We start from the raw sequence: 27,104 nt of genomic DNA, 5'->3' as shown, positions 1-27,104 counted from the left end.
GGACTTTCTCTCTCTACTTTCTCTCTCTAAATCCTCTCTCTAGATTATTTCTCTCTCTTAAGATTTCTAAAATTTTGAGAAGAATGATGATGAATTTAAATGATCCTCATGATGGATTTTTGATCCGTGATCGTCGGACGGTACACCGACATCCACTTTGATCAGGTCAGATATTTTTAGATTTTATTTCTCATGATTTTATTGAATTGTCCACATGATAATTTCAGCATGATTTGATCTGATCGATCAGAATTTGTTGAATCATATTGTCTGAAGAATTCAAGATGAGTTTTCTCTCTCTAAAATTTTTTCTCTTAGAATTTTCTCTCTAAAATATTCTCTCTCTTGATTGATTCTCTCTCTAAAAAAGGTTAGTGAATGAAGAAATTTCTTTTAATAAGTCTGATCTGATTCTAATGAAGAACCCTGATCCATGATTGTCAGACAGCGTACTGGCACCCACCTTAATCAGACCATGAATCTTTAGATTTGATTATCCATGATTTCGATCTAGCCATGATTTGATTTGATCATGTTGATTTCACCGATCGAGATATTGGATCAATCGTAATGTTGGATTGTGTCATCTGATCAATTCGAATTGTACCTCATGAATTCTCTCTCCTCTGATTTTCTTTCTCTACTTGATTTTATGAAATCGATGAAGAAACCTCGGTCCTATCACTTCGAATCCGATTTGATCTGATAGTCAAACTTTGGATCATTTAGGTCCTAATTAGATTTTGATTAGATAAAATTAGATGATCGGACCCATCTAAACCGTTGAAATATGGTATTCGTATTCTTTCTAATTATTGAAATTGATTCTGTATAGGATTGTGGATGTTTGATCATGGGATATCGCGATATGATCTACGAATAGAATTTTTGGAAGAAAATTTATAGAATTATGTGAATTTATTGGAATGCGTTCGAGGTAAGTAATGTTTCACTTTTTCTAGATTTATCGGCAAATTATAATGTATTCTTCTGACATGATTTGTGAAACGATGCATGAATTGGATGAATGGTATTTTATTATGAAAATATCTTATTTGAAATGTTACGATGAAGCATGATTGAACATATTGATTTCATGATGCATTATATTGATTGATTTCGATACTATATGATTATATATTTTATTATCGAAATTAGAATATGAAACATGATTTATGAAGAATTATGATATAAGAAATAATAAGAATTGACAACCTGACTATGTAAAGGACCCCGCCAATGGGGGCATATACGTTGGCAATTGATTGTCCTGAGGGTTTATGTCGCCAGCGAGACCAGCGACATGTCGCCAGAGAGACCAGCGACAAACCGCCAGCGAGACCAGCGGTTCCAAAGGACATGGCTGCCAGATGATTCGCAGCCTACCGCAAGCAGATACGCGGTATTATGACCCTGCCACAGGGAAAATGTGGTCATAGCTCATGGTTGACGAAAAGAAATTGAAGAACAAAAGAAATTGAAATTTGGAAAGAAACAAGAAATTTCGAAAAAGAAATGAATTTGGCATGAATTATGTTGCATAATTGAAATTAATTTCGAATTGATGAACTCTATATACTTATTTTCTATAAATGATGATTTACTTAAATGCCTGATGAAGTCTGTTGAAAAGTGATCATTGCTTACTGGGCTGTCTAGCTCATTACCTCCTATTTTACTATTTTACAGATGTTGAAGAATTAAGATGATACAAGATATAAATGGAAGAGTGATCAGAAGCAGAATCTTCATACTTTTATTTTAGGTTGAAAGGCTTATTGAATTTGATGCAAAGCCTTTGAATCGTTGTTGAATTTATTGAGATATTAAAGAAAAAGTTTAGATCGTTATATTTTAGATTTAAATTGTTGACTAATTATTCCGCTGTTGTTTTAGGATAATATGATAAGATGCCTTGCATGCTTATGGGAAGAGTTTTCTATGAGTATGCGGCGGTTGCCATGACCCTCGATTCAAAATCTCGGGTCGGGGGCGTGACAGATGCTGTAGAAGATAAGTATGTGAACACACCATCAACAGAGAAGTTTGGGTTGTCAACAAACTGCAAGTACTCGATGTAGAAACAAAGCTATAGTTGTTACTGGCATCCACAGTGAACATAGTGGAGTGCCCAGCTACCTTGAAGAAGAGTTGACTATTGACTGTAGCATTGATTATTCAGAGCAAATAAGTCTTTTCATAATCCACACTCAGCTTACAAGTGTAGCAGAGCCACCAAACATCTAGACAATCTTTTATCTTTAATTGTAGAAGTCCTTGTGCTTCCTACCGAGCTTCTTTATGCTCGACAAGAGAGTAGTATGTTCACTTCCACAGTTCCACTTATTGTTTTTCCAAGATTTCCCTGAGAGAAAGTGTTCTTTAGAAAGGATAACCTCTTAAGCTTTACTTTCATATAGATAGAATCTGTTGGATCACCTTTATACTTTAGCGAAGCATCCTTATCCACTAATGAGAATAGAATGATTGGTTGAGCTGCAAATTCTTTAGATAAGCCACCCAATCTTTGGACATTAGCAATATTATCCCAATTTGCTCCATAGTTGTTCTAACAACCAGCCCCTACTCCTCTTTTGACTATAGTTTTCCTCGTGTCATACATGCTGTATTGAGATTTTTACCTCGCCACAATTGGTCATGCCAACATACCCTTTGTTTCCAGTCCAAGTTCAACACCTCCCCGATGTCTGTATTAAAATTTAATATGTTGGGAAGGTGTTGAACTTGGACCGGAAACTCAAAGGACGAATGGTGTGTCGGTGCGACCGATTATGGCAAGGTAGAAAACCCCACTATGACATGTACAACATAGGGGGGGCGGTAGTTGGAAGAGTATGGATGGATCACTCTCTTCTAGGGCCGGAAACACCACCTTGGCCAGTCACTCCAAGGATACAATTCTCACATGCTCACTCACAAACCCTAGAAATCCACCAAAAAAGAAAAGAGAGAAAATAGAGAGAAAGGAAAGGAAGAATAATTCCTATAATAGAATTTTCACTACTCGATGATCTCAAATATCTCTAATATGATTACAAGAGGAGCCCTAGTGAGGGTATTTATAAGTAGTACAAAAGAAACTCTTTTCTTTAACTTTCCAACATAGGATTCCAAGTTCTATTCTAACTCGAAGAACCTTAACTACTAACTTTCCTGATAACATCAAAAGTTCTTTTCACAAAACTTAAAACTTCTTAGAATTAACTAACATCAAACATTCCTAATTAAGACAAAAGAATAACTAGCCACTAAAAACTAGTCATGTCTCAAGACCTGTAAATAAAAGACCTGTGGTTGGGACTTACGACCCGGGCCTCCTAGACTGCGACCTAGCACTCAAGCATCACAAAAATTTTTGAAAACACACAAGACATTAAAACCCTAATTCCAAGTTTCTAGACCTTAATACAATTGGGAAAGCAACAAGAATTGAAAAAACAAAAAAATTTAAAAAAGACTAAACCCCGAACCTGGACGTCCTAGTATGATTCTACATATTGGGTGCTGATACGGTATGGTGCGATACAATATCGACCCAGTTCTTGACCAGCATGTACCCGACCCAAGCATAATTGTTAATTGATCACCATAATCATAAGTTGAAATGTGAGTATTCCAGCTTCTGACATTACTGGTAATTTGATATACCAAATAGTGAATAGTGAAACTAATAAAGTTGATTCATCAAAATATTTCCTAAGTTCAATCATTTTTCTCATCATTTAAAGACTTATAAGTTCTAATAAAATGTGAAATTCATACAAATAAATTAAACTCTTGATGTAAATTAGATACATTATCTAGAATTTCTAAGCTTCTTTTTTTGTCAAACTTCTATTCTTCGTAATCTAATATCTTTATTCCATAGAATTACAAAGTACATTTAATTAATAAAGGTAAGCTTAATATCAATAGCATATAAACAGTATTAAAAGATGCATCTTATCAAATAGCAATATGTCAAAGTCACATGTGTCTTTTTGTTAATAGATTCAAACCTCATAAATGTGATCTTCAAATTCATACAAAGAAAAAGAAAGGTTCATAAAGTCATGATTCAGCATTCAAATATTCATAATTAATAGTGCAAAATGAAATGCTTATATAGATGGCTTTTAAGTAATGAACAATCAACGAAAAAGGCTAGCCGCCTTTTACAATGAAAAAGTTAAAATAATAGCAACAAAGAATAAGTAAAATAGTTTAGCAGCTTTTAGCATACCTGTATAGTTTTAGTAAAATACATAACAATCAAGCAACATAGAATATACTGGACACCAAAATAATTTTATTAAACAAGCTTATTTCATAACACCATGTAAAATAGAAATAATGAAGAGGGAAGCCAAATATTATTCAAGTTAGTTCCCTAATCCATGAAATATGTTGACTACGATGGCACTTACAAATGAAACTTCCAATATGAATCCTAGATAAAATTGTACCTGCTTTAAAAGAAAGCCGGACATAATCCTCCACATGAAATGAGTTTAAAAAGAAACCCTTGGTAAGTTTCACAGAACTCAGAGTACACTAGTGAAGAACATGTCAAATACACTAAAAGGCAAAAGTGCATGACTGAAAAATGTTTGTTGTAATAAATTTGGAATTAAATAAATGATAGTTAATACCATTTTTTTTAAAGAAGAAGTTCAAAAATTTAGCAGTAACATGTCATATTACACTGAAACAAGTCCTTAAACAAATGTCTACCTGTTTTCTCAATTTTTCTTTTTCAACTAAACTTTTCCAGCACATTTTTAGGTTTTAGCCTTTTTATTTATGCATATATATATATATATATATAACATTTTATTATTTAATACCATAGTTGCCAGACTTGGGAAGCAGATATTAAGAAACACTTTTACCAACAAGACACTTAGAAAGTGGGACCAGGTTCAAAATTCCAGCTATTAAGCTCACTGCTTATATTACAATTCTAGTTCAGCACTTGCTTACGTGCTAATTTTCTGTTTATGCACTATCTGGTACCATCATTTACTTGTATGAACTACATGATAATTTTTAAAAAATACAATAATATGATTTTTTATATAAAGAAAAATGTAAAGGTACAGCTGTGGTAGAACAAGAATAAGTTAAAGTGTACACTTCACGAGTCTTTAAGATGGTTGTGAGCAACACAAAGGTAGTATTAAAGGAAAGATGCTCAAAGCTCGTTTAAGGACCAGAAATAGTTGGATGATTTAAAAAACTTGGGTAAAGACTGTAAGAGTAAATGTGCAAAGTCTAATTTTGTTAGGGACAGGAGTTGCATTGAGGCTACAAATATAAAGTTTTCAAGTAAGCACAAGCAATACTATTAAAGTTAATAATATTATTCATTTTAAACCTATACCAGAGATTTGGTAATATATCTATGCAAGCTTTCCATTCTCAAATTTAGTGTGAAACTTTCACATGACCCTCCAAATTGAAAATAGATGAATCTATGTTATCAAGTATATGAATGCAAGTTATATACCTCTATAATAGTTGGGATAGATGACATTTTAGGAAGAGGTTGCAGAGCTAACAATGAGAGAAATGCATCTGTATCAACTTCATACCTGATAAGATTAATTAGGACACAAAAAATGTTATCATGCAAACATTTATTGGAGAAGGATCGTATACTCAATAGGAATAAAAAATACAAGGATATGTATGGTGGGAACAATGTAAGCTGTTGGACAATCTCTCTTGTTTAATACTTGCCAGACATTCCTTTGAATCCTTTTCCAGACGATGCAAATGCTCTCTACTAAAAGACTAATAAGTCAGAAAAGAAAGCATGCAAGTTGTTGGGTAATACTAGATTTATTCCTTACAACCTAGTTTAATATGTCATCATCTACTTTCTCAAGGCTTCAAAAATCATAAACTTTTCATGCAATAAAGTTGCTAGAAAATACGTGAAGAATTTCATATTCAAGAATGTAGCATCCAGCTTTTGTTGTACATCCTAGAAAAACAGTGCTGAGAATATTTCACCAGCCAATTGTTGATATGTTACGGAAATAATGTCATACTAGGTACGAAATATATTGTGATATTAGTTTTCATTATTTTCTTTCATTCTCATACTCTAGAAAGAAGTTTTTGTTGCACCTAAATTATAATTTAAAGTGTCTCCCATGCTCAATGATAATTTATGAAAAGAAGCAAAGATGATAGGTTAACTAGTAACTCACGTACACAATTATGGAAATATGGAAGCTAATCTTTTTGATTATATGATTTCTTGCAATGCTCACATTATTAGATCTTTGTAATACCCCGGTATTGTATAGAATTTTCGGGTTACATGTGGTTTCTTTTGTGTTAGCTTAAGTTTCTAGGATTGACCTTGTGAGCCATTTAATCTCAATTATAAACTACTTTGAATTAAACTTACCTTGCCAAAATTTATTGAAGTCATTTGGACACAATTTGTGACTATCTGCCATTACAGATCCTGAAAATTTTCTAAGTCTGAAAACTAGCATCTATATGGAGGGTTATATAAAATATGTATTTTCTTGAAATCAAAATGACGGTAATTGATCTTGGATTTAGTATCACAAATAATTTTTAATAAATTTTTAAGACCCTTTAACCTATTCGTTCTGAAGAAGGAAAGTTTTAAAAATTTCGAATTTGAAAAAATTTGAACTAAAACCCAAGTTCTGACTTCTTATTCTAAAAGATTTTAATTTTTCTGATATTTTTATTGATTCCAAATAGGGAGATATTTTCTTATCTATATTTATGTTTGAAAGTTAATGGAGAATAAAATAAATGAGGACATTAACTTTAAATAAAAAAATATAAATAAGTACAGTATTAAATCAGTTTCAGAAAATCAGGAGACTGGGTCAACTCAGTTTATTAATGGGTCTAGACTTATAAATAAGTACAGTATTAAATCAGTTTCAAAAAATCAGGGGACTTGGTCGACTCACTTTATTAATGGTCGGCTAAGTCGCAGAAAATAGAAAGTATATCATAAGAACTGTGGCGGTGCACTGGTAGGTTAACTCAGTTTTGGGTTAAGTCGACTCAGTCTCAGACTGAGTCAACTAAGCTACAGGAACAGCAGGACGGCGGGTCAAAATCGAGGTGCTTTAACTTGAGATTTAAAAAGTATTTTCAAGGGGCCAACTCAGCAACTATTTTGTGTAAATAAAGTGATAGAAAAATCAAGTTAATTGCTGGCTAACTCATCGAATTGACACCTAACCAGGCAAGTTTTTAAAGTTTATTTTTCTAAAGGGGCTACTCATCGGTTTTCCTTGTTTTGGGGATGTTCTAACTCTTTAGTAAAAACAGAACAAAATAGAGAGGAAGAGAGGCTGAGGAAGGTCATACTCTCAACCGAAAATCAAAGAAAAGTCAGCTAGAAAAGGATAAATTGGTGGTAAACTCCTTTGAAAGAAGAAGAAGAAGGAGAAGGCTGTACATGTGTTAGTAGCTAAAGTGTTTCAGCTAATCAAGGAATGGAATAGAGCTTTAAAAAAGAAGGGGTGTTTTGAATGAGTTAGACACCAAGGTGATCTAGCAGCCATAAGAGATTCGTTAGGAGCTCCTCCTGTTGCTTCCATTGGCTCCAACGCAACATAAAGTTGGACCCCCTTAGTTTTGGCTTGTGTAGTGAGTTGATAATATACTCTATGACATGTTTTGTATCCTCTGAACACTCTTGGCAGGTCTATCTCAAGTTATTTGTCCCTATGAAAAATTGATATATTATATGCTACACTCCTTTAAAGATCTTCAGCAAATTGAAACTTTATTTTAACATCTTATTTTCAGCAATGTGTGTCTTAATGAACATATTAAAATTATTTTATTTCTTGTGACGAAGAGCTTTGGATATGTTCAGATTTTCTCAATTGTTAGAGCTTATGTGAATCTTGGGACAAGCACCTTTAAACTTTTCCTTTTGATATATGATATGAATACCATTGACTATTGATAAGAAAAGTGAATATGAAAACAATGGATATGTTTGGAAATATGATATTGATGATGGGTTTCGTTTGGTCATCTCTGTATGAGAAAATGAAATATAAATTGTGTTTTGACAATAAGCTTTTGTGGGAGAAAACTTTGACAGAACACTGTAGCTAGCGGCAGTTGGCATTAGCCTTGGTGCACCATGTTTTGAATACCCTAGCTGGCAAAGGTGTTAGCCCGGCGTGTGGACCGACAGTCGGTTTTGTTTCCCTAGCTAATAGGGGTGGTGTTACCCCCCGTGTTGATGTTTAGTCGACATAGCCGATTTGGTTTCCCTAGCTAACAAGGGTGGTGTTAGCCCGATGTGTTGATGTTTAGTTAACATAGCCGCTTTTGTTACCCTAGCTAACAAGGGTGGTGTTAGCCCGACGTGTCGATACACACGTGCGGTTTTGGTGAAGTTCTCAAATAAGCGAGCAACTTTTTGGTTTTAGATTTGAGACCTTCCTTCATACATTGGGCATATGACTACCTTAAAAATTTAGTACAATATATTTGATCTATTCATTAATCCTGGTTTAGAGAATTGTTTGATTCATGTTTACTAATTTGCACCTATTTCGATACACTACTTGATTGAAAAAGTTATTTTTGTTTCTGTTTTGAAAAAGTTGTAAGAACGCTTTTTATCTAAAACACTCGTGCTTGAGCTTGTCCTGCATTCGTTATAGATATATTATCTCTCACTGAGTCTGGTGACTCACCCTATTGTTTTGTATATATTTTTTTCAAATATTAGTATTGAGAAGGATCCAAGTTCCTCAGCTTGATAAAAGCAGTCCTCTTTTTTGGTTGGCCCAGCACTTGCATGTGTGGGCATTTACTTTTGCTGCCTTGTAGTTGTATTTCCTTTTGGTAAACTTTGGTTGTGTATAAACTCTAGAGGTGCTCCATTATCTACAGGCAAGATCTAGCTTCCACCGTCCTTACTTAATTGAAATGATTGTATAAATATGTATGTACTTCTGTTGCGCTTCGTATAGATGTTGTGGTTGTTGGAAGTCTAAGTATATAAATGTATGTATGAATATGCTGGATTAGACAGAGAATCGTACTTTGGGAACGTCCAACTTTTAGGGGAACCTTTGTCATATTTCCGATAGAATTTGTATATTTGATTTATTCCATTTTATATTTTCATTAGGCTTGCTAGGTTGGCTAGTCCATCCTAGGCGCCGGTCGTGACCCCGGGCTCTGGTTGTGACAATCTTGAAAACCTTTAATAAAATATCACAACTTTATACGGACCTGTCATTTTTTGCGGGCAAAATAATGATGGAACGTGCTTTGTTTGCCGCTGCTCTTTCAAAAGATTTTGTCAAGCTAAGGCTGCAGCTGCAATTGTCAAAATATGTCTTGTATGATAGTACAGAAAAGAGACACAACATTAACAACTTAACATTGAATAAACGCATCCAAAATTTCATCTATTACAGTTTAGTATGTAGTATGCAAATGAAATACGGAAAAAGTTATAAAGAATGTGGTGAATCACTGACCGCTTTAACTATAATACAAAAATAAACCCATGATAATAAAAAGAAACTTGGTTATAGGCCACTGTAATAATACTTTAGTTATAGAATACATGGAAAGGAAAGGAGCAATAATAGGCAAAACCCAAATGAGAAGACAGTCAATCCAAACATTATGACACTGTTATTCAATGTTTTCTTAGCTGAGAAATATGTTTTAGTTTGTAATAAAGCATTGATCAGAAGGACCACTAATCAAATGATTTACAGCCTTTTGAATTTCAAGGCACTCAAAGAAAAGAAATAAGAAAAAATTAAGAATTAATCCCTCAAAAATGCCAAATAATATGTAAGGGGAAGAATTCAAAAACATAATAGGGATTTCTGATAATTTGGCTCGACATGTAATAACCCAATATATACTAAGGTATAAATATGCATTTATGAGTGGATATAACAGCTAAATTGATAAATTTATTAAAAACAAGCAAGTGTTGTATTGAACCACTCAGATGAAATGCTTTGGAACCTTACGTATATGACTTTTCAAAAATTTGGGTTCCAGCAATATTTGGATATAACAAAATTTATGACATCTTAATATTTGAGAAACACCTCTGCTGCTCTAAAAGTCAAAATTTTGGCTACACACGAAACTATGGGTTTGTGTTAATGCTGGAAAAACAATTTTTTATTCTCAATGAAAATGAACTTTAAAATATTTTTCTTATTGAACTCAAATAGGGAGTACTTCCTTATTCCATGTACTATCTTAAGCGCTTATGATGTCTCAAAATTGTGATCCTTTTGAAAACCTATTAGTTCATTTGTAGGAAACTTTACCATGCATTTTGGTTCAAGCTGCATTGAACTACTGTTGGCTCTGGAACCATGCTACTACTTCAAAATTCTAAAACCCTGTTTCCACAATATAAAGGTTTTTTGTGTTACTGTAATCAGTTTCAAGCTTATATATCAATTTAGTGACCTCAACGTGCCTTGCTGCTGCTACAAAATTCCAAAGCCCCGTTTCCACAATATAAGCATTTTTTGCGTTATTGTAATCAGTTTCAAGCTTACATATCAATTTAGTGACCTTGACTTTAAGGTTATTTCTAAAATTAAAGTTCATAATCAGTTTCATGTTTTAGTTGTTTCCTTATTTTGAAATCTTCAATTATCTACAATGGTTTCGACATATTATGATCAATGTTGCATCATTGCATGGACACATTACAGAATTGGATCAGGAAACAAATTCAAGTGTCTAACTCAGAAAGAGGAGAAAAGTTGTATACAAAGATGCATGAGATAAAATATAATTTCAACTAAATTGTATATCTATACCTTTAAATATTCTTTATTTAATCATTAAAAGAAAATATTAAAAAGGTGTTATTTATCAAGGTCTTTTAATATACATGTTCCCATTCAAGATATAAGAAAATAAGCATTTTGCAAAGTTATTGCAACACCTAGATCCTTGGCCAATCTCTAAAAGACTACACAATCCTAACATCAGAGGATCAAACTAATTGTTCAAGGAGTTCAAATCTCTGCTAATCAAGGGGTGCAATACCAGTTTGATACTCGTACAAGTACCATGTCGGTACAGTCTCTATATAAGTCAGTTCAGCTTACCAACACTCAATATGCCTCCTATATCATATGTAACAATTCCGTATCGGTACAGTACAGTATGCCCGGTATGGGGCAGCATGCACTGGTAGAGTGAACCTTGCTACCAATCTTTAAGATTTGACCACCAAAGAACTTCACAAATATCCAAGTGAATGATAGGTATCCAAGTAGGATATGTATTGGTCATGGAATTTTGGAGCTAAAAGCAAGTATCCAGCTCCAAACACGGATTGTAATACTATGTTTGTTTGAGTTTATTCTTGGTTTTTAACTAAAATTCTGAAATATAAACTTTCAGCTTAATATATCTGAACTCATATTCATGTGTTTTGGATTTTGAAATTCTGTATGTGTAAAATCTCTTCAAAATTTGTGAATTTAGATCTTCTTAATTAGTGCTTTGGCATTTAAGGAATTCTTTTAATCTACAAATAAAGCATAATTCTAAATTACAAGTGGATCCCTGGACAAATGATTTATTAGTGATATTATTTGAATTTATTGATAAGGATATATGTGGATCTTAGACTTAAAGTTTGCATAAACCAAACCATATTCAATAAACCAGATTTCTTATTGTCCCTAGGATCATCGACATGATCAACATGGATTCACTCAATAGAAGAATAGGGTCATGACACTAGATTCAACGAATGCAAAGTTGTCCTAAGTTCACACATGATGCTCTTTGATTCTCCAACAAACCTCTTACTGTATCAAGCATAGGACAACCTGTACACCATGACAGAAGTGATGGATTCTTCGGTTATGGTCATAAAATTATTTCAGCATCTCTTTAGATTGTAGAAGTTATAGCACATTACTCCATCTGTCCATCATGTGTCTCTGCATTCTTGGAAGTTATAGCACATAACTCCAGCATGCATTTTAACTTCTTTGAAGTTATAAATCATAACAAGAGACTCTTGGGTTTCTAAGAAAGATTTTGAATATCACAGGCATGGCCATCGCTGTGTTTCCATGGGAAAGGAAGCCTCACATACCAAGGATTAGGGACAATGGATATCCTGTGTCATCCTGATCCATTTCCCGAATCATCCCGTCCTTATGATCAAGATGGTGGGATGCCCTGTTATCCCACCAGTATTTAAAAACTTGTTTTCAAGTCTCTCTTACTAGAGAGAATATGCTGCGTAGAACTCATTTGGATTTCTTTCTTTGGTAGCCAATGTTAGGGTTGCTGCCTTCACTCACCCCCCTTGCTTTTCCCCTTTGTCCCTCCTCTCCCTATGGTTCCAATATGCAGGCAATTCAGTATAGTGCGGACAACTACCATACCGTACCAGTTATTGGTGGCATGCCTATTAGTACCAGTTGTTCCAACCATGGCTAACATTGTCAATTCCCTAGCTTAAATATGTGTGCCTTCACTTTATTGGACTCTGAAAACAATTTAAAAAACATTTACAAAATACATACATCTACATACTATATATTATGAACATCTAACATAATATTTTTCTAAATTGACTAACTTAATCCAACACATAAGAGACACAATATAGAATATTCTCTTCCACAGTAAGAGCAATGGATCCCTTATTAGATGCCTACCACTCTCCATGTAACTAGCAGGCTGACATTTTTGTATATAGCCTTCTATTAGGCGTTGCTGGTTGAAAATATCAAAGTTACACAAATTCAACAAAATACTTGGTAACACCCTTAGGTCAATAAATACTTTTTGTAAACTGTGATTCAAGATTCGCTGTCTCGATGCTAGACCCCATATCATTACCATCCTATTATAGTGTCGATACACCCAATACGAGAGCCAATTCGGCATATTAAGTGTCAGCACACCGCCCGTATCACATACCAGTACAATACAAATGGGTATGCATCAATACCGACCGATATAGCAAACCTTGCTATGACTAGAACAACACTTCGTAGAACAATTTTAGTTGATTGTTCCTTAGGTTGGTCTCAGTGTTTGTCACCTGACAAGCTATCATGATGTCTACCACTATCAATTATACTACAGTAGAACATGTGATAACCATCATCAATATGTACCATACCATACTCAAACGTTATGATTATATTCTAGATCACAAGGAACATAGAGCATCATTTATATCAATTAATAATCTCTACCATTAGCATGACCTCTATACAATGCAATCTATGGACAAGCTATGTCATCTTATAAAATAATATAAGTACCCATAAAAAATATACATGCAACAATAAATAAATTCTAAATTTTATTTATTTATCTATGGACAGGCTATGTCAAACTATATGACATATCAAATCTATGTCAAAAATATTAAATGTGCTTTGTTATTTATAGAGTCTTGTCTTTATTAGAATACTTTCATTAGAGTCTTGTCTTTATTAGAACATTTTCATCTTTGTATTTTTTGTGATTGAATTGTTCTAGACTTCTAGTGGACCTTCACCTTAACTTTTGAACATTATTCATGTTATGATCATATATGAAATATTTGAACCCCTCTCTAAAATTATATGTTATGAATCTTCCATACTATCACACATTCATACTGCTTATAAGAACTTAGAGTTTGCCATTTCACTATAATATGGTTATAATACTCATACTTTCAGGCAGTAGTTAGATGTGTTTGATTATAGCAATCACTTTTTTTTATGAAAATTCCTTTGACCACAATAGAAGTTTTTTTTTTTGCATAGTGTAATTTCATTTGTTGTGCAATCTTTCTTAAGCAAATTGTGAGGGATATAGTGAATCTTTTCAAAGAAAGAAGGCTGAGTGTCTATAAGTGGCTTTTAGAATTTGTGATTATTGAGGCAACATCAGAAAAAAACACTTTGCATATTTGCATTTTGTTTGTAATTTTAAGGTTTAATCAAATTCTTTTTAAGATCTACTTTGGTAATTCACCTTTAATAATGAGTTGTTCAATCATATGGATACGATTCAATATTGCATTACTCTTGACTGACTACAATTATCACACCTCGGCATTGGCATGATTCAAGTATCAACTTGTGAAACAACATGCAAATGCATGTACATTGCAATTCTAGAACATAGTGAAACCAAGGTTAGCCAAAATATTTTGAACTACATGGTGTAGGGCTTGCTGAATGGAACAGATGCGCAACCAAGCTGGTGTCTGGGTTTGATTTAGGACATGAATAGAACCAGTGTGACCCAGTCTGAACCTAGTAGAACCACCTAATTCTGCTTGGTTCAAGGCACTTCTAACAATTGCCAGTTTTGGGCCCTATTCTCGGCAAAGAGAGAAGAAAAAGCCTCCCATATCTTTCCTCCTCGCACTTCTACTTTAGTGTAAATATTACTGTAGGAGAGGAGAAAAATAGAGAGGCTTAGGAGAGGTGGATTTCCTGCCACAAGAGGTTTGATTATGCCCTTTCAAGGTAAAATTGTCTCACTCTCTCTCTCGCTTTTTTTTCAAAGCATAAATGGGCTAGAAGTTGACAAAGAAGAAATCTGCAAAAATTTTGATTTTTGACATGATTTCTTGGTATGTCGTATAACCAAGTGATCTACACATCAATGCCAAATTTATGATCTTTTACCGACTGTTTAATTTTTTTGATTAAAAGTACACACTAGATAAAAACAATTAAAAAATACTGCCGATAATTAAAAGAATTGCTAGCATCCTTGGGGCATGCTTGCTATCGATTTTTTTGGCAACATCTAGTTCAAATTTGTATTTTTTTCTATGGCTACCCAAACCTAAAATCAAATTTATATAAATTTGTAAATATTTAGTCAAGAAGGCATATAATGGGGTGAAAAATACATATGTAGTACCATGGAACACTACTACATAAGTCCAAATTAAATTCTACCTTCAGGTTTTTAAATTAACTATATTTTGATAAAATTAATAAACTAAAAAATTAAAAGTTAATAGCCTATAAAGATAATTCAGACCATGATTCAGCGTTTCAACTGGATCCTATAACGATACCATCCTATTACAGTGTCAATATACAGTTCGATCGGTACGAGATGGCATACTAAGTATTGGTACAGTACAAGACCCCATACCAATATGATACAAGATACTATACTAGTACAAGACCGGTGCAGTACCGGTGCACAGTGTACTAAGCTGAAATGACTCAAACATATTTCTTTAGCAATTCAATTGTTGCATTAGTGTACAAATTATCCATATTTTTAATCATTTATAATAAAAAAATATTATTAATTCAACAAAAAATCATTGAAAAAAGGTAGAGTATATGGATAATTAGGATTTACTTTCTTGGACAATATGCATAGTTTTGACATTATTTTATAAATTATCATATTTATTTATAAAAATACTAAAATCATATTTAAAATATATAATGATTGACTAAAACTAAATAAAAAGTATAAAGCCATTTTATATAATTCGTAGTAATGAACAAGGTGATTTATCATGAGTGGTTATCAAAATTGCAAAAATGGAGCCAAAGAGTAAGATGACAGTTGATAGTGGTTGGCAACATAGAACAGTGATAAGTGGCCAATACCATTGGAAGTGCAATTGGTGTGATACTAAGTGGAGGGGATGTGGGGTTGTTAGACTAAAGCAACATCTGGATGATTATTATCCAAACGTGGCAACCTATAAGATATGTCCATAAATGTCTATCTCAAAAAGCATTTTCAAGACTTCAGAGAGAAAGAAAAGAGCCAGAACTAATAGAGTGGGATAAGCTATCATGCCGCCATCCTATCACTCCCATGATGTGAATGACCATGAGGTGTCAAATCTAGATGACATGGAGACCAAATTCAAGCTATCATACAGGATAGTCTAAATGACCAATAGCACAGTCTTGATCCTCATAGCATAAGCTTGCAAGACAAAGCATAGTTTTTGAACCCTCCTAATACAAGGGGGTTCTAGTTTTGGAACCACCATAGCAAATCCAAGCTACAAGAGCTAGTCCATGAGAGAGCCAGTTGGCAAAGGAGGCAACTACATGGCATCCATATTTAGGAGCTTCAGCAGCAAGAAAGAAATATGGGACAAACCGACAAAGAGCTATCAACAACAGGAGCCAATGTTGGGACCCATACCAATCAGCCATTGGTGCAGTATGGTACCAATTTGGTACCACATGATTTCAAATCTTGGTGGGACATCCCACAGGACACGAGGATAAGGTACCATCCCAAATGTCAGGATAGGACTGTCCTATCATTATCCCAACATCTTGATTAGGGGTGGCAATCGGGTCCAGTTGGACTAAATACAGGTCAAATCAGATAAAAGATAGATCAAAATCTATTAATCCAAATCCCATATATTTATTAAATAAGTCAAAAACTCAGATCTAACCTTGACCATTTTATTAAACATGCATCCTAATGTGATCAACAAGAGGTTGAATCTTTTAAACGGGTTAAACAGTTAGGCATTGCCACCCCTAGTCCTGATCGGCACGTCTTAGAACATCCTTTGTCCCAATATCGGGCAGCAGCACATCCCATTCCATGAGCAAACTATGACAGTCCCGTTCAATAGGAATTAAAATTACGGTATCATACTGACACATGGTACACTTTGGCGTATCAGTCATTGACTAGTATGCTATTTTCTAAATTTTTTATTTTTTCAATTTTTTATTTTCTCAATATTTTGTTTCCACTTACAATTTCAATAGTTTTTGTTGTTTCAATGTTGTTTTTACCATGAGATGGAATTGAGTAGACTAGCTAATGTATTTATAAGTAAATATACATATAATACAATAAATGAAGTACTTTAACGTATTTAAAGTATAAAATACGTACTGACATCTAAAATCTTGTGGAGCATCGATATCTCTTATGGACGTCAAGATCGCATTCGTAGTCTAGGCTTGGCATAGTAGACCAACCAAGACTATGCGTATTCCGGCAATCTAGCATCTGCATCCTCCCATAATTTGCGCCTATTGATATTGTTAAATTAGATAGCATATTATGTTAACATATAAATCATTGTGAATATTCCTTGTATAATCCTAAATAGAAAATATATCAAATCTGTATAATCCTAAACAGAAAATATATCAAATCCTATTTAGGAAATATGTTGGAAGATTGTTAGAATCTCACGAATCTCAAACAAATCTGACAGAATAAGACAAACATCATAATGATATCATAGAATCAAGCAAAAGAAGGATAAATCAAGCCAAGATCTCGACAATCAAAGGTCAACTATGATCTCAGCTAATAAGAAAATCTAAATAAGAAAATCTATCCAAAAAATTTTCACAACTAGCAGTACTATTTTTGAATATTTTTTCTATGATTTCTCATCTTTTATTGTATAGTTGTTTCCTATTTTTGTATAGCCATACTTTTTTTTTGTGGCTCATTGTATTTAAATTTTGACACATACATCGGAAGAATAATAACTTCTGTAATCGAAATTATTTTCTTCATTTTTTTTCTTCTCAACAGGACCTTTTTCCACATGGTATCAAAGCTGACCAACCCTAGCCGTGCTCCACCATAGCAGCCGGCCACTCACAAAAAATTCCTGCCGCCGTCGACAAGCCCTGAAAGAGGCTCATTTGCTGCCAGCCAACCACTGTCCAAACTCTATCGATTTCTGTTCTGCTACTGATCATCTACGATCTATTTTTTTCTGTTGTAATCAGATCTTGGTTCAGCAATATTTCTTGATCTAAGATGGTGAAGATAGCGATGACGGGATCAATCAGAGACAAAAGAGACTCCACATCCGGAGCCACAATAGAGATAATACTATCATTGGCACACTTCTCGAGGCAAATTATTCTGCTGGATCTGCTCTTCCTCTTACCATTCACACAAAACTAAATGGTACAGATTACTTGGAATGATCGCAATCGGTCAAGTTGGCCATAAAAGGTCAGGCCAAGTTTGGATATCTGACGGATAGTGTCAAAGAGCCCGCTAAAACTGATCCCAATTTTTAGACTTGGACGACGGAGAACGCAGTGGTTATAGCATGGCTCCTCAATTCCATGGAGCCGACCATTGCAAAGACCTATCTATTTCTCTCAACAGCGAAAAAAATCTGAGATGCTGTTAAGAAAACATATTCTGATCGAAAAAATTATTTTCAAATCTTCGAGTTGAAGTCCAAGCTATGGCGATCGACATAGGGAGATCGAGATGTTACCACCTACTATAATGAGATGGTAACACTGTGACAGGAGTTGGACCTATATCGCACAGTTGAGTTAAAGGATCTCGAGGAATGTGCAAGGCACAAAAAGATGAAGATGCTGATAAGGTGTATATGTTCTTGGCTGGTGTGAACCAAAAATTTGATGAGGCAAAGGAGAAAATCTTGAGTCGGAAGCCACTACCCTCTATTAGGGAAGTGTTCTCTGAGATCCAACTAAAAAGAGCCAGAGGAAGGTTATGCTTCATTCATCCTCGTCTCGTGTTACTCCTGGAGCTAAAGTTCAGCTCTTACAACCCGAAAACCGAAGGCAGAAGGAGAAAAGAAAAACGGCCATGGTGTGACCATTACAGGAAGCCGGAGCATACTCGGAAGACTTGCTGGCACCTTCACGGCAAGCCTCCTAACCAAAAGAAGAAGCCCAATGGGTGAACTCTTCAAACCACCACTGATAATACTCAAGAGCAATCGGTCAAATCTGACTCGACCAACTTCACGAAGGAACAACTGGAACAACTGTATCGGTTGTTTAAATCTTCATAATTCTCCACCACTCCTTGTTCTCTAGCCCACCAAGGTAACTCAATTGTGTCATTCAATACCTTCCTTGATTTTCAAAATCCTTGGATTATTGTCTCTGGAGCAACAGATCATATGATTAGTTGCTCTCAGTTGTTTTCATCTTATAGTCCCGTGTAGGCAATCAAAAAATCAAAGTTGCTGATGGATCTTTTTCGGCAACTGTCAAAAGGGTTCGATCATGGTCTTACCTACATTGACCTTCCATAATATCCTTCATGTTCCCAAATTATCTTGTAATTTATTGTCCATCAGTAAACTTACCTATGATCTGAATTATCGTGCTAATTTTCACCATTCTCATTATGAATTTTAGGATCTGGCGACGGAAAGGACGATTGGTATTGCTAGAGAAAGAGGACTTTATTTCCTTGAAGATGGATCACGATCTAGTAAACTTGTTCAGGGTACCTGTTTAGAGTCTGTTTTTTTCCTATTGATCATGAAATAATGTTGCGATACGATAGATTAGGCCATCCGAGTTTTTACTATTTAAATATTTGTATCCAAATTTATTTTTGAATAAAAATCTATCTTCATTTAAATGTAAAATTTGCACTTTGGCAAAATTACATAGGGCTATTTTTCTCTCGCAACCATATAGGCCAACACAACCTTTTTCATTAGTTCACGGTGACGTGTGGAGACCCTCAAGGATTCCTACAATTTCAAAAAAAAATGATTTGTGTCTTTCATCGATGAACATACTAGAATTAGTTGGGTGTACCTATTAAAGAAAAAATCTGAAGTTGCTAAAATTTTTAAAAATTTTTACTCTATAGTTCATACCCAATTTAACAAAAAAATTCAGATTTTTCAGAGTGACAATGGCAGAAAATTTTTTAATTCAGCTTTAGGACAATTTTTCTTAAAAAGGGTATTGTTCACCAAAGTTCTTGTACTAATATCCCACAACAAAATATGATTGCGGAAAGAAAAAAAGATACCTTTTGAAAATTGCTAGAGCCCTTCTTTTTGCAACTAATATTCTAACTATCTTTGGGGTGAAGCAATTCTTACAGCCACGCATCTCATTAATCAATACCCTCAAAGATTTTAAATTTTAAAACTCCCTTGCATATTTTCACAAAAAAATTTCCTACCTCTCGAATACCCTCTAGTCTGCCTATTCGACTGTTTGGTTGCATGGTTTATATCCATAATCATGATCAAAATCGTGGGAAACTTGACTCGAGGGTCATTAAGTGTGTATTTATGGGATATGCACCTAACCAAAAAAGATATAAATGCTATGACCCATTTCAAAAAAAAAAATTATAACAATGGATGTCTCCTTTTTTCAACAAACTCATATTTTAACTCTCATCTTCAAGGAGAGAGAGAGAAGATGTGGGAAATTCTAGCATATTTGAAAATAAATTCATTTTTTTCTTTATTCCCCATCTCGTGGATATCCCTACACTCGCATCCGAGAATAAATTATTGCTGAAAATGAAAATCCAAATCAGCAAAATGATGCTGAAAGTGAAAATTCTGCAACAAATATTGATAAAAACCTTCAAATATTTTAAATAATGAAGAACTTGAAGATTCACCTGTGTCCCACCACATATTCATGATCAGAATGAAAGAGAAGTAAACATTGATAGGCGCTTTGGAAAAGTCTACTCTGGAAAGGATGTTCTTCAAGAAAAGGAGTCCGAGGCTTCTCTTCATAGTCATGAATCTGAATCAGAGCTGGACGAGATTCTTCAGATAATTCTAATTCCAATTCTGATTTCAATTCCAATTCTCCAATTGTATCCAATGAATTAAATCTTTCCATTGCTGTTCGTAAGGTATTAGAACATGTACTAAATACCCAATGTACAAATATGTGTCCTATACTAATCTATCACCATCTTTTTCAGCTTTTTCCTTTCACCTTTCTCTTGTGGAGATTCCAACCACTGCGCAGGATGCTCTACGAGTTCCAGAGTGGAGGGAAGCCGTGTTAGAAGAGATGCGGGCACTTGAGAAGAACAGACGTGGGAAGTAGTGGATCTTCCTAAAGGAAGAAGACAGTGGATTGTAAGTGGGTGTTCACTGTTAAATACAAATCTGATGGCTCTCTTGAAAGATACAAGGCGAGATCAGTGGCAAAAAGGTTTACACAAATCTATGGTATTGACTACATAGAGACCTTTGCACCTGTGGCCAAACTAAACACTGTTAGGGTGTTGTTTTCATTAGCCGTTAACCTCGATTGGCCATTACACAGCTGAATATTAAAAATGCATTCTTGAATGGAGATTTAAAAGAGAGTTTATATGACTGCACCTCCTGACTTTGCTACAGAGTTTGAGATCCGAGTTTGTAGACTCAATAAGTCTTTATATGGCCTTAAACAATCTCCAAGGACCTGATTCGACAAATTCACTAGATCGGTGAAGAATCAAGGATATTGCCAAGCACAATCAGACCATACTATGCAAGGACCGCTGTACTGGTACCGGACACCATACCGATGGCGGACCGATATGGTACAGTACCGATACCGTACCGTACCGACACACGATATGCTTCAACATACCGATTCGATATTGGTACTTTTTTTGTTTCATTTTTTTTTGTGGGTGTTCAAGTTATTAATTCATAAATACAACCCCAAAATTGCATTATATTGCATATTATTGACATATTTGGGTTCAATTTTTGAGTTAGGTAGTGGTACAATTACTCTTGATCCAAAATTTCAAATATATATTTATTTATATTATATTACAATATATCATCCTAAAATTAAAGAAAAATATATAAAATATGCATTAAAATATATCTAAACGTTTAAAGTACAAAGCACAACAACTGATATACTAACCTCAAGATCTACTCTGCATTTAATTTCTTTGAGTGTCTGTGACGCTCATAGATATCTGGATCATTAACATAATCTGAAAAATATCAGTCCAACCCTCTAACCAAGATGCACCGTACTCTTGAATATTCATCCTATAAACATCCTCTCTGGATTGTAAGACATCTCAGATCTCTCGTTCAAACTCTGGCTCTGAGAAGTATCCTCAGGATGATGATATGGCTGTGGAGGAGCCCATCCGAATATGTCGATAGTAAAATCTGATCCGTAAGATGCTCCAGGCTCATAGGATAGTAACCACTAGAAGACGATGCCTCGGATGCACCATATCCATTGGATCATAAGGTGGCTGCAGATAATAAGATCCATAATGCGAGGATGATCCAGATACATCCATGGACCCTACTCCATGTGCAAGATTATCTGCAACTGCATCGTGTGCTGAACGACCTCTAGAAGCCCATCATCTATATGAAATCGACTCTTCACGATCTCTACCGACTCGTTCACCATGATCCCTATCTTGTGTGATATATGTAAACTGAGACTCACCGGTGAATCTAATATCACTCTGTGGCTGTCTCATAAATAGTGATCTCCTGTCCTCCAGTTCCTCTCTGATCATTAGATCCATGACTACTACTACCAGTATCATCATCACTCTCCTTAGTGTCTGAATCTGAGCCAGATAACTCCTGTACTCTCGAGAGTGATGCACATGCAACTGTCTTTTCTTTTCCCCTCTTGTGCCCCTGTGACTGAGTTTCCTGTGATTGGGAGGATGGATGTCTTCTTGCTGACTGCCGACCTCGTCTATACATCCGTCGCTCGAACCTTTGCAAGATATATCGACATCGAGTCATGTGATGAATGAATCCCCTGTGTCCCCTCAGGCTGTGGCTGATCAACTGGAACCTTATGTAGAATATTTCTTTCTACCCATTACCCTGGATCTACCCTAATCTCCTTAGCTACCACACTGGCTGGTCGTGGAGGGGATCCCGGCTCATCAAGCTCTAGCTCTACTGCTGACTTGCAAGCCATCCGATGATCGAATCGTCATCCTCGTCAGCATAATCATCTAGCGTCGGATCAGTGTACTTCAACCGTACTTCCTCCTGAATGCATTTTAGCCTCAACCTCAGATTGTAGTGAACAAATACAAGATCGTTGAGCATTTTTGTGTCAGACGGTTTCTCTGTTTGCTGTGGATAAGGCGAAAGTCGATCAATTGCACTCACAGCCACTAGCAGAGACCATCTGAAAAAGAATACGGACAGCCACACCTCTCAAATATTCTACGGACATTTCAAAATGAATCCACCATTCAGCTGCAAAAGCAAAATTATATATCAAATTTTATGATATTATTAAGTAAAATTGATATCAATCTATGCTGCTCATTATTGATATGTAATTTATCTGGATTCATCTGATTTTTGCTTACGACAGCTAATGGGACTCCAAAACTGTCTGATCTCTCTCTAAACTATTTTATCTATAAAAAAATATATATTTATTAAATTTATAAATATATCATTGAGTACAGATCGAATTCAATTGAATAATCACATCTGTTTTAAACTAACATACCTCTTACAGACACAATAACGTGATTTCTGGATCGGACACCATCTTATATATCATATTGCGAAGAGCAGTAAAGCTCGTTGTCCATATCTATCCAGGAATGGTATACTGAAATCTGGATTCAAATAATAAGCTGCAGATAAATTTCATAACTGATTAAATACACTTTTACAGCATAAGAAAAAATATTTTTAAATATTTTTAAATCCATGCTTACCGGCTAGATGCAAATCTCTACCCATCTGATAGTCCCAACGACGCTCAATAATGTTAATGAATTCTTAAGCATGCTTCGGATCATTCTCACTGATCTGTTTCTTTGTCCTCTCCATCATGTAATATAAGAAGCCCATCTGGGGTATCTTTCACTGTCCACAGTGCGAAGCACCTCATATAATGGCTTAATAGCCTTCACTACCTTCTCAACCCCTGCCAAAATGATTGACTCGTCACCAAGTTCTCCACATGACTTCCATCAGTGCCGGCCCTCACATATTTGCTCTCCTGCACTCGGCACTAACAAACATCTGACGTAAGGCTGCTTTCTTCTGAAAAAACTATTAAGTGCTATGTAGTTGGTAGCAAATCGTGTGATACCCGATCTTAAGATCTCCCCATCAGTATACGTCCGCATCAATGAAAGAACCCATGTGTGGTTGTAGATGAATCTAGTAATAGTCTGGGCAATCTCCACTACCTGCTGCACCCTACGAATCTTCCTAATATCCATCAATATAAGATCAATGCAATATGCAGCACATAGGGACAGTATATCTGCAGTCGCTGCTCCATCAGCAACTCTCTGCAGCCTTATATTGTGGTCCATTATCTATGATGACCTGCACGACATGCTGCTCACCCACTGAATCAATCACCTCCATCAGACCAAGGATATGTGGCATCGTGCATCTTATCTGAAGCATCAATTGATTTGTGAAAAAATATTTTTCCATCGCAGTATGTCAAAAAATTAATGATATTCCGTCTAGAAGGACCGGTCGAACCATCACCATCACTGTCAGTCCGTATGTAGGCCATTTATTTTTGTAAGAAGCAATCCATCTATGCAGATCCTCTTTGTTGCTGTCAAGAAGCTGACCATAGATATCCCTAGGTCCTGACGGATCTACACCCTGGCCGACAGCCTCTATGGCTGAAATAGCAGATCGATAGTAAAGATTGACTGCTGCATTTGCTAGAATATGACTGAAATGAAACATGATCCAATAGCTCACCACATCCTTCTTCTTATCTTTTTTCACCATGGTGTCAATCCTCTGCTGCTTTGAATCTTGCTGGACAAAGCATGTGGATCTAAATCATAGATGCTGGCTCTGGCTGAAATATCTCTCGAAGACCTCATACTGCCAAAAGCTCCCAACAAAGAAGACATGCTGTGTCTGCTTCCTCTACCACCGAGCTCTCTGACTAAGGTAGTCCTCCTGAACTCGAATTCTCCCTCATCGATCGCTGATCCAGACCACGATTCGTAGCATGATAGTCCAAATCGCTCTCTATACCGGTCATTCCTTCTGTCGGTACTGGTCAGCCAAGCTCGCCTGAATGGCAGCCTCAATCTGTGCCTCATCATCTGGAGCGGAAGTCTCTTTGACTTTTAGAGTGATAAGAAGGTGGCTCTGCAGCTCGACGGTCTACTTCAGCCCTTTTCTGCTTTGCCCTTTTCTTCACTACTTTCGAATCAGCAAAGTATTTTTTCATTAATTGTCAAACCTCTTGCGGATATTTCGACACATGGACACATCAAGATAATCACCAGCCAGGTGCTGCTTCAACCTAGTCACCCCTCCTCCTTGAACTCTGTGTTGCACCATTTGCATCTCCTCCGAGAACATCTCGCTATGATCCCAACCAATGTCACGCACTGAATCTTTCTTCTTACTCATTTCTGCAGATATAACAAAACACGACAGTTTAATAATTATTAAAAAAATATTATATATGGAGTAAAAATTCAATTCAAAAAAATATGCTGTGCTTCAAATAATATTTTTGAATTAACTGTAATATAACACTAATTTTACATATTTTTTATTTGATAATATTTTTTACTATTTAAATATTTATAAAAATATTTTTAATTCCAAAAATTTCAAAAAAATCCCAAATTAGATTCAAATATTTCAATTGCTTGAATCATTCTAAACATTATTCTCAATTTCAAAAAAAACTCTAATTTTTTATTTTTTTATTTATTTTTTAATAATTTTTTATAAATAAATATATATTAAAAATATATAATTAATTAAAATCAATGAATCATGCTCTAAATTTTTTTATAAATATCTGCAAGTATAACAAAACACGATAGTTTAATGATAATTAAAAAAATTATATATAAATTTAAAATAATTTCAATAATAATTTTAAAACTTATAAATTCAAATAAATATGTTATATGCTTCAAATAATATTTTGAATTAACTAAAATATAACACTATTTTTACATATTTTTTATTTTATAATATTTTTTTATTATTTAAATAATTATAAAAATATTTTTTAATTTCAAATATTTCAAAAAAATTCGAGGTTATATTTAAGTAGCTTGAATCTTCTAAACATGAATCTAAAACTCTGATTTTTTATTTCTTTAAATTTATTTTTTAATAATTTTTTATGAATAAATATATATAAATATTTAAAAATATATAATTAATAAAAATTAACAATTTTAGTGTCATCATGTAGATCTTTCAAAGATCTATCACATATAATTAAATCATACCAAAATCAAAAATTTTGATATGATTTTCTTTCATTTTCATACTTCCTCGTTCTTATTCTATTTTTAACAACAAAAATAAAAAAAATAAAATATTTACTAAAAATAACACATTACCTTACTTCCGACCAAAAATCAGTATCTCCTCGAACCAGTACTGTAATTTGACGGAATTTTTTTTTTCTTATTTTTTTGGCATCTCGACGGTTTCGTTGAGAACCTCGAGAGTTCTCTAAGAGCTCTCGAGCTTCTCAGAGAACCTAATCACCTTGGTTGCCACTAAAACACAGCCCAGGCCCCACTCCCCCCCTTTTTCCCATGTGAGGCTGTCGGTACCGTTCGGTTCACGTCGAACCGGACCGTACCGGTCCATACCGTCCGATTTTGGGCGATATGGACCCAAACCGTACCGTACCGGACGGTTCGGTGCGTTTGGAGGGGTTTTCCAGAAATAACCCCCGAACCGGATCGCTGGCCGTCGGTCCGATTCGATATGCCCGTACCGAGGGTTCGGCCCGAATGGCGAACCTATTATTACTATGTTCTATAAGCATGGAGAGAGCAAGACTATTCTCATTGTGTGTGGATGATATCATCCTAACTGATGATGATGTTGTGAGATAGAATGATTAAAGAGTAGCTTGGCTAAGGAGTTTGAAATCAAAGACTTGGGGCCAGTCAAATATTTTCTTGGAATGGAAGTTGCTTGCTCTCAGAAAAAGTTAGTTATGAATCAGAGGAAGTACATTCTTGATCTCCTCAAAAAACAGGAATGAGTGGGTTAGTTGTAGACCTGCAGATACTCCCATTGACTCTAATGTCAAATTGGGGGACAGTAAAAAGACGAGGCGATTGAGACTTCCAATATCAAAGACTAGTGGAGAAGCTGATTTACTTATCTCATACAAGATCTGACATTGTATTTGTTGTGAGTAGAGTAAGTCAGTTTATGCATTCTCCTCGAAAAGTACATCTTGATGCAATTTATAGGATCTTACAGTACTTGAGGAGTTTTCCTGGGAAGGGTTTATTTTTTCAAAAACATTCTAAAGGAATATAGAGGCTTTTACGGATGCTGATGGGTAGGT

The 27,104-nt window shown here is 34.9% G+C and overlaps 1 protein-coding gene across 6 annotated transcripts in view; it reads right to left on the bottom strand.

Annotated features, from left to right (window-relative positions):
* Positions 1-5,438: 5,438 nt before the first annotated feature.
* LOC140850800 (putative ion channel POLLUX-like 2) overlaps positions 5,439-27,104 on the bottom strand; it is a 64,938-nt gene continuing 43,272 nt past the window's right edge. For 3 of the 6 annotated variants that reach the window (XM_073253712.1, XM_073253714.1, XM_073253713.1), the window contains 2 exons: positions 9,271-9,357; positions 5,439-5,594 (listed from right to left, as the gene is read on the bottom strand). In XM_073253712.1, coding sequence (XP_073109813.1) covers positions 5,483-5,594; positions 9,271-9,357 — 199 coding nt within the window. In that variant the 3' untranslated portion in view covers positions 5,439-5,482. Of the gene's footprint in view, positions 5,595-9,270; positions 9,358-16,917; positions 17,058-27,104 lie in introns of those variants that run through there. The other 3 variants (XR_012139648.1, XR_012139649.1, XM_073253715.1) reach the window with 3 other exon arrangements.

This window comes from Elaeis guineensis, chromosome 3 (assembly GCF_000442705.2).
Source record: "Elaeis guineensis isolate ETL-2024a chromosome 3, EG11, whole genome shotgun sequence".
NCBI classification, from domain to species: Eukaryota; Viridiplantae; Streptophyta; class Magnoliopsida; order Arecales; family Arecaceae; genus Elaeis; species Elaeis guineensis.
Note: the sequence above shows the minus strand (reverse complement) of the source record. Positions and strands in the feature narration are given on the sequence as shown.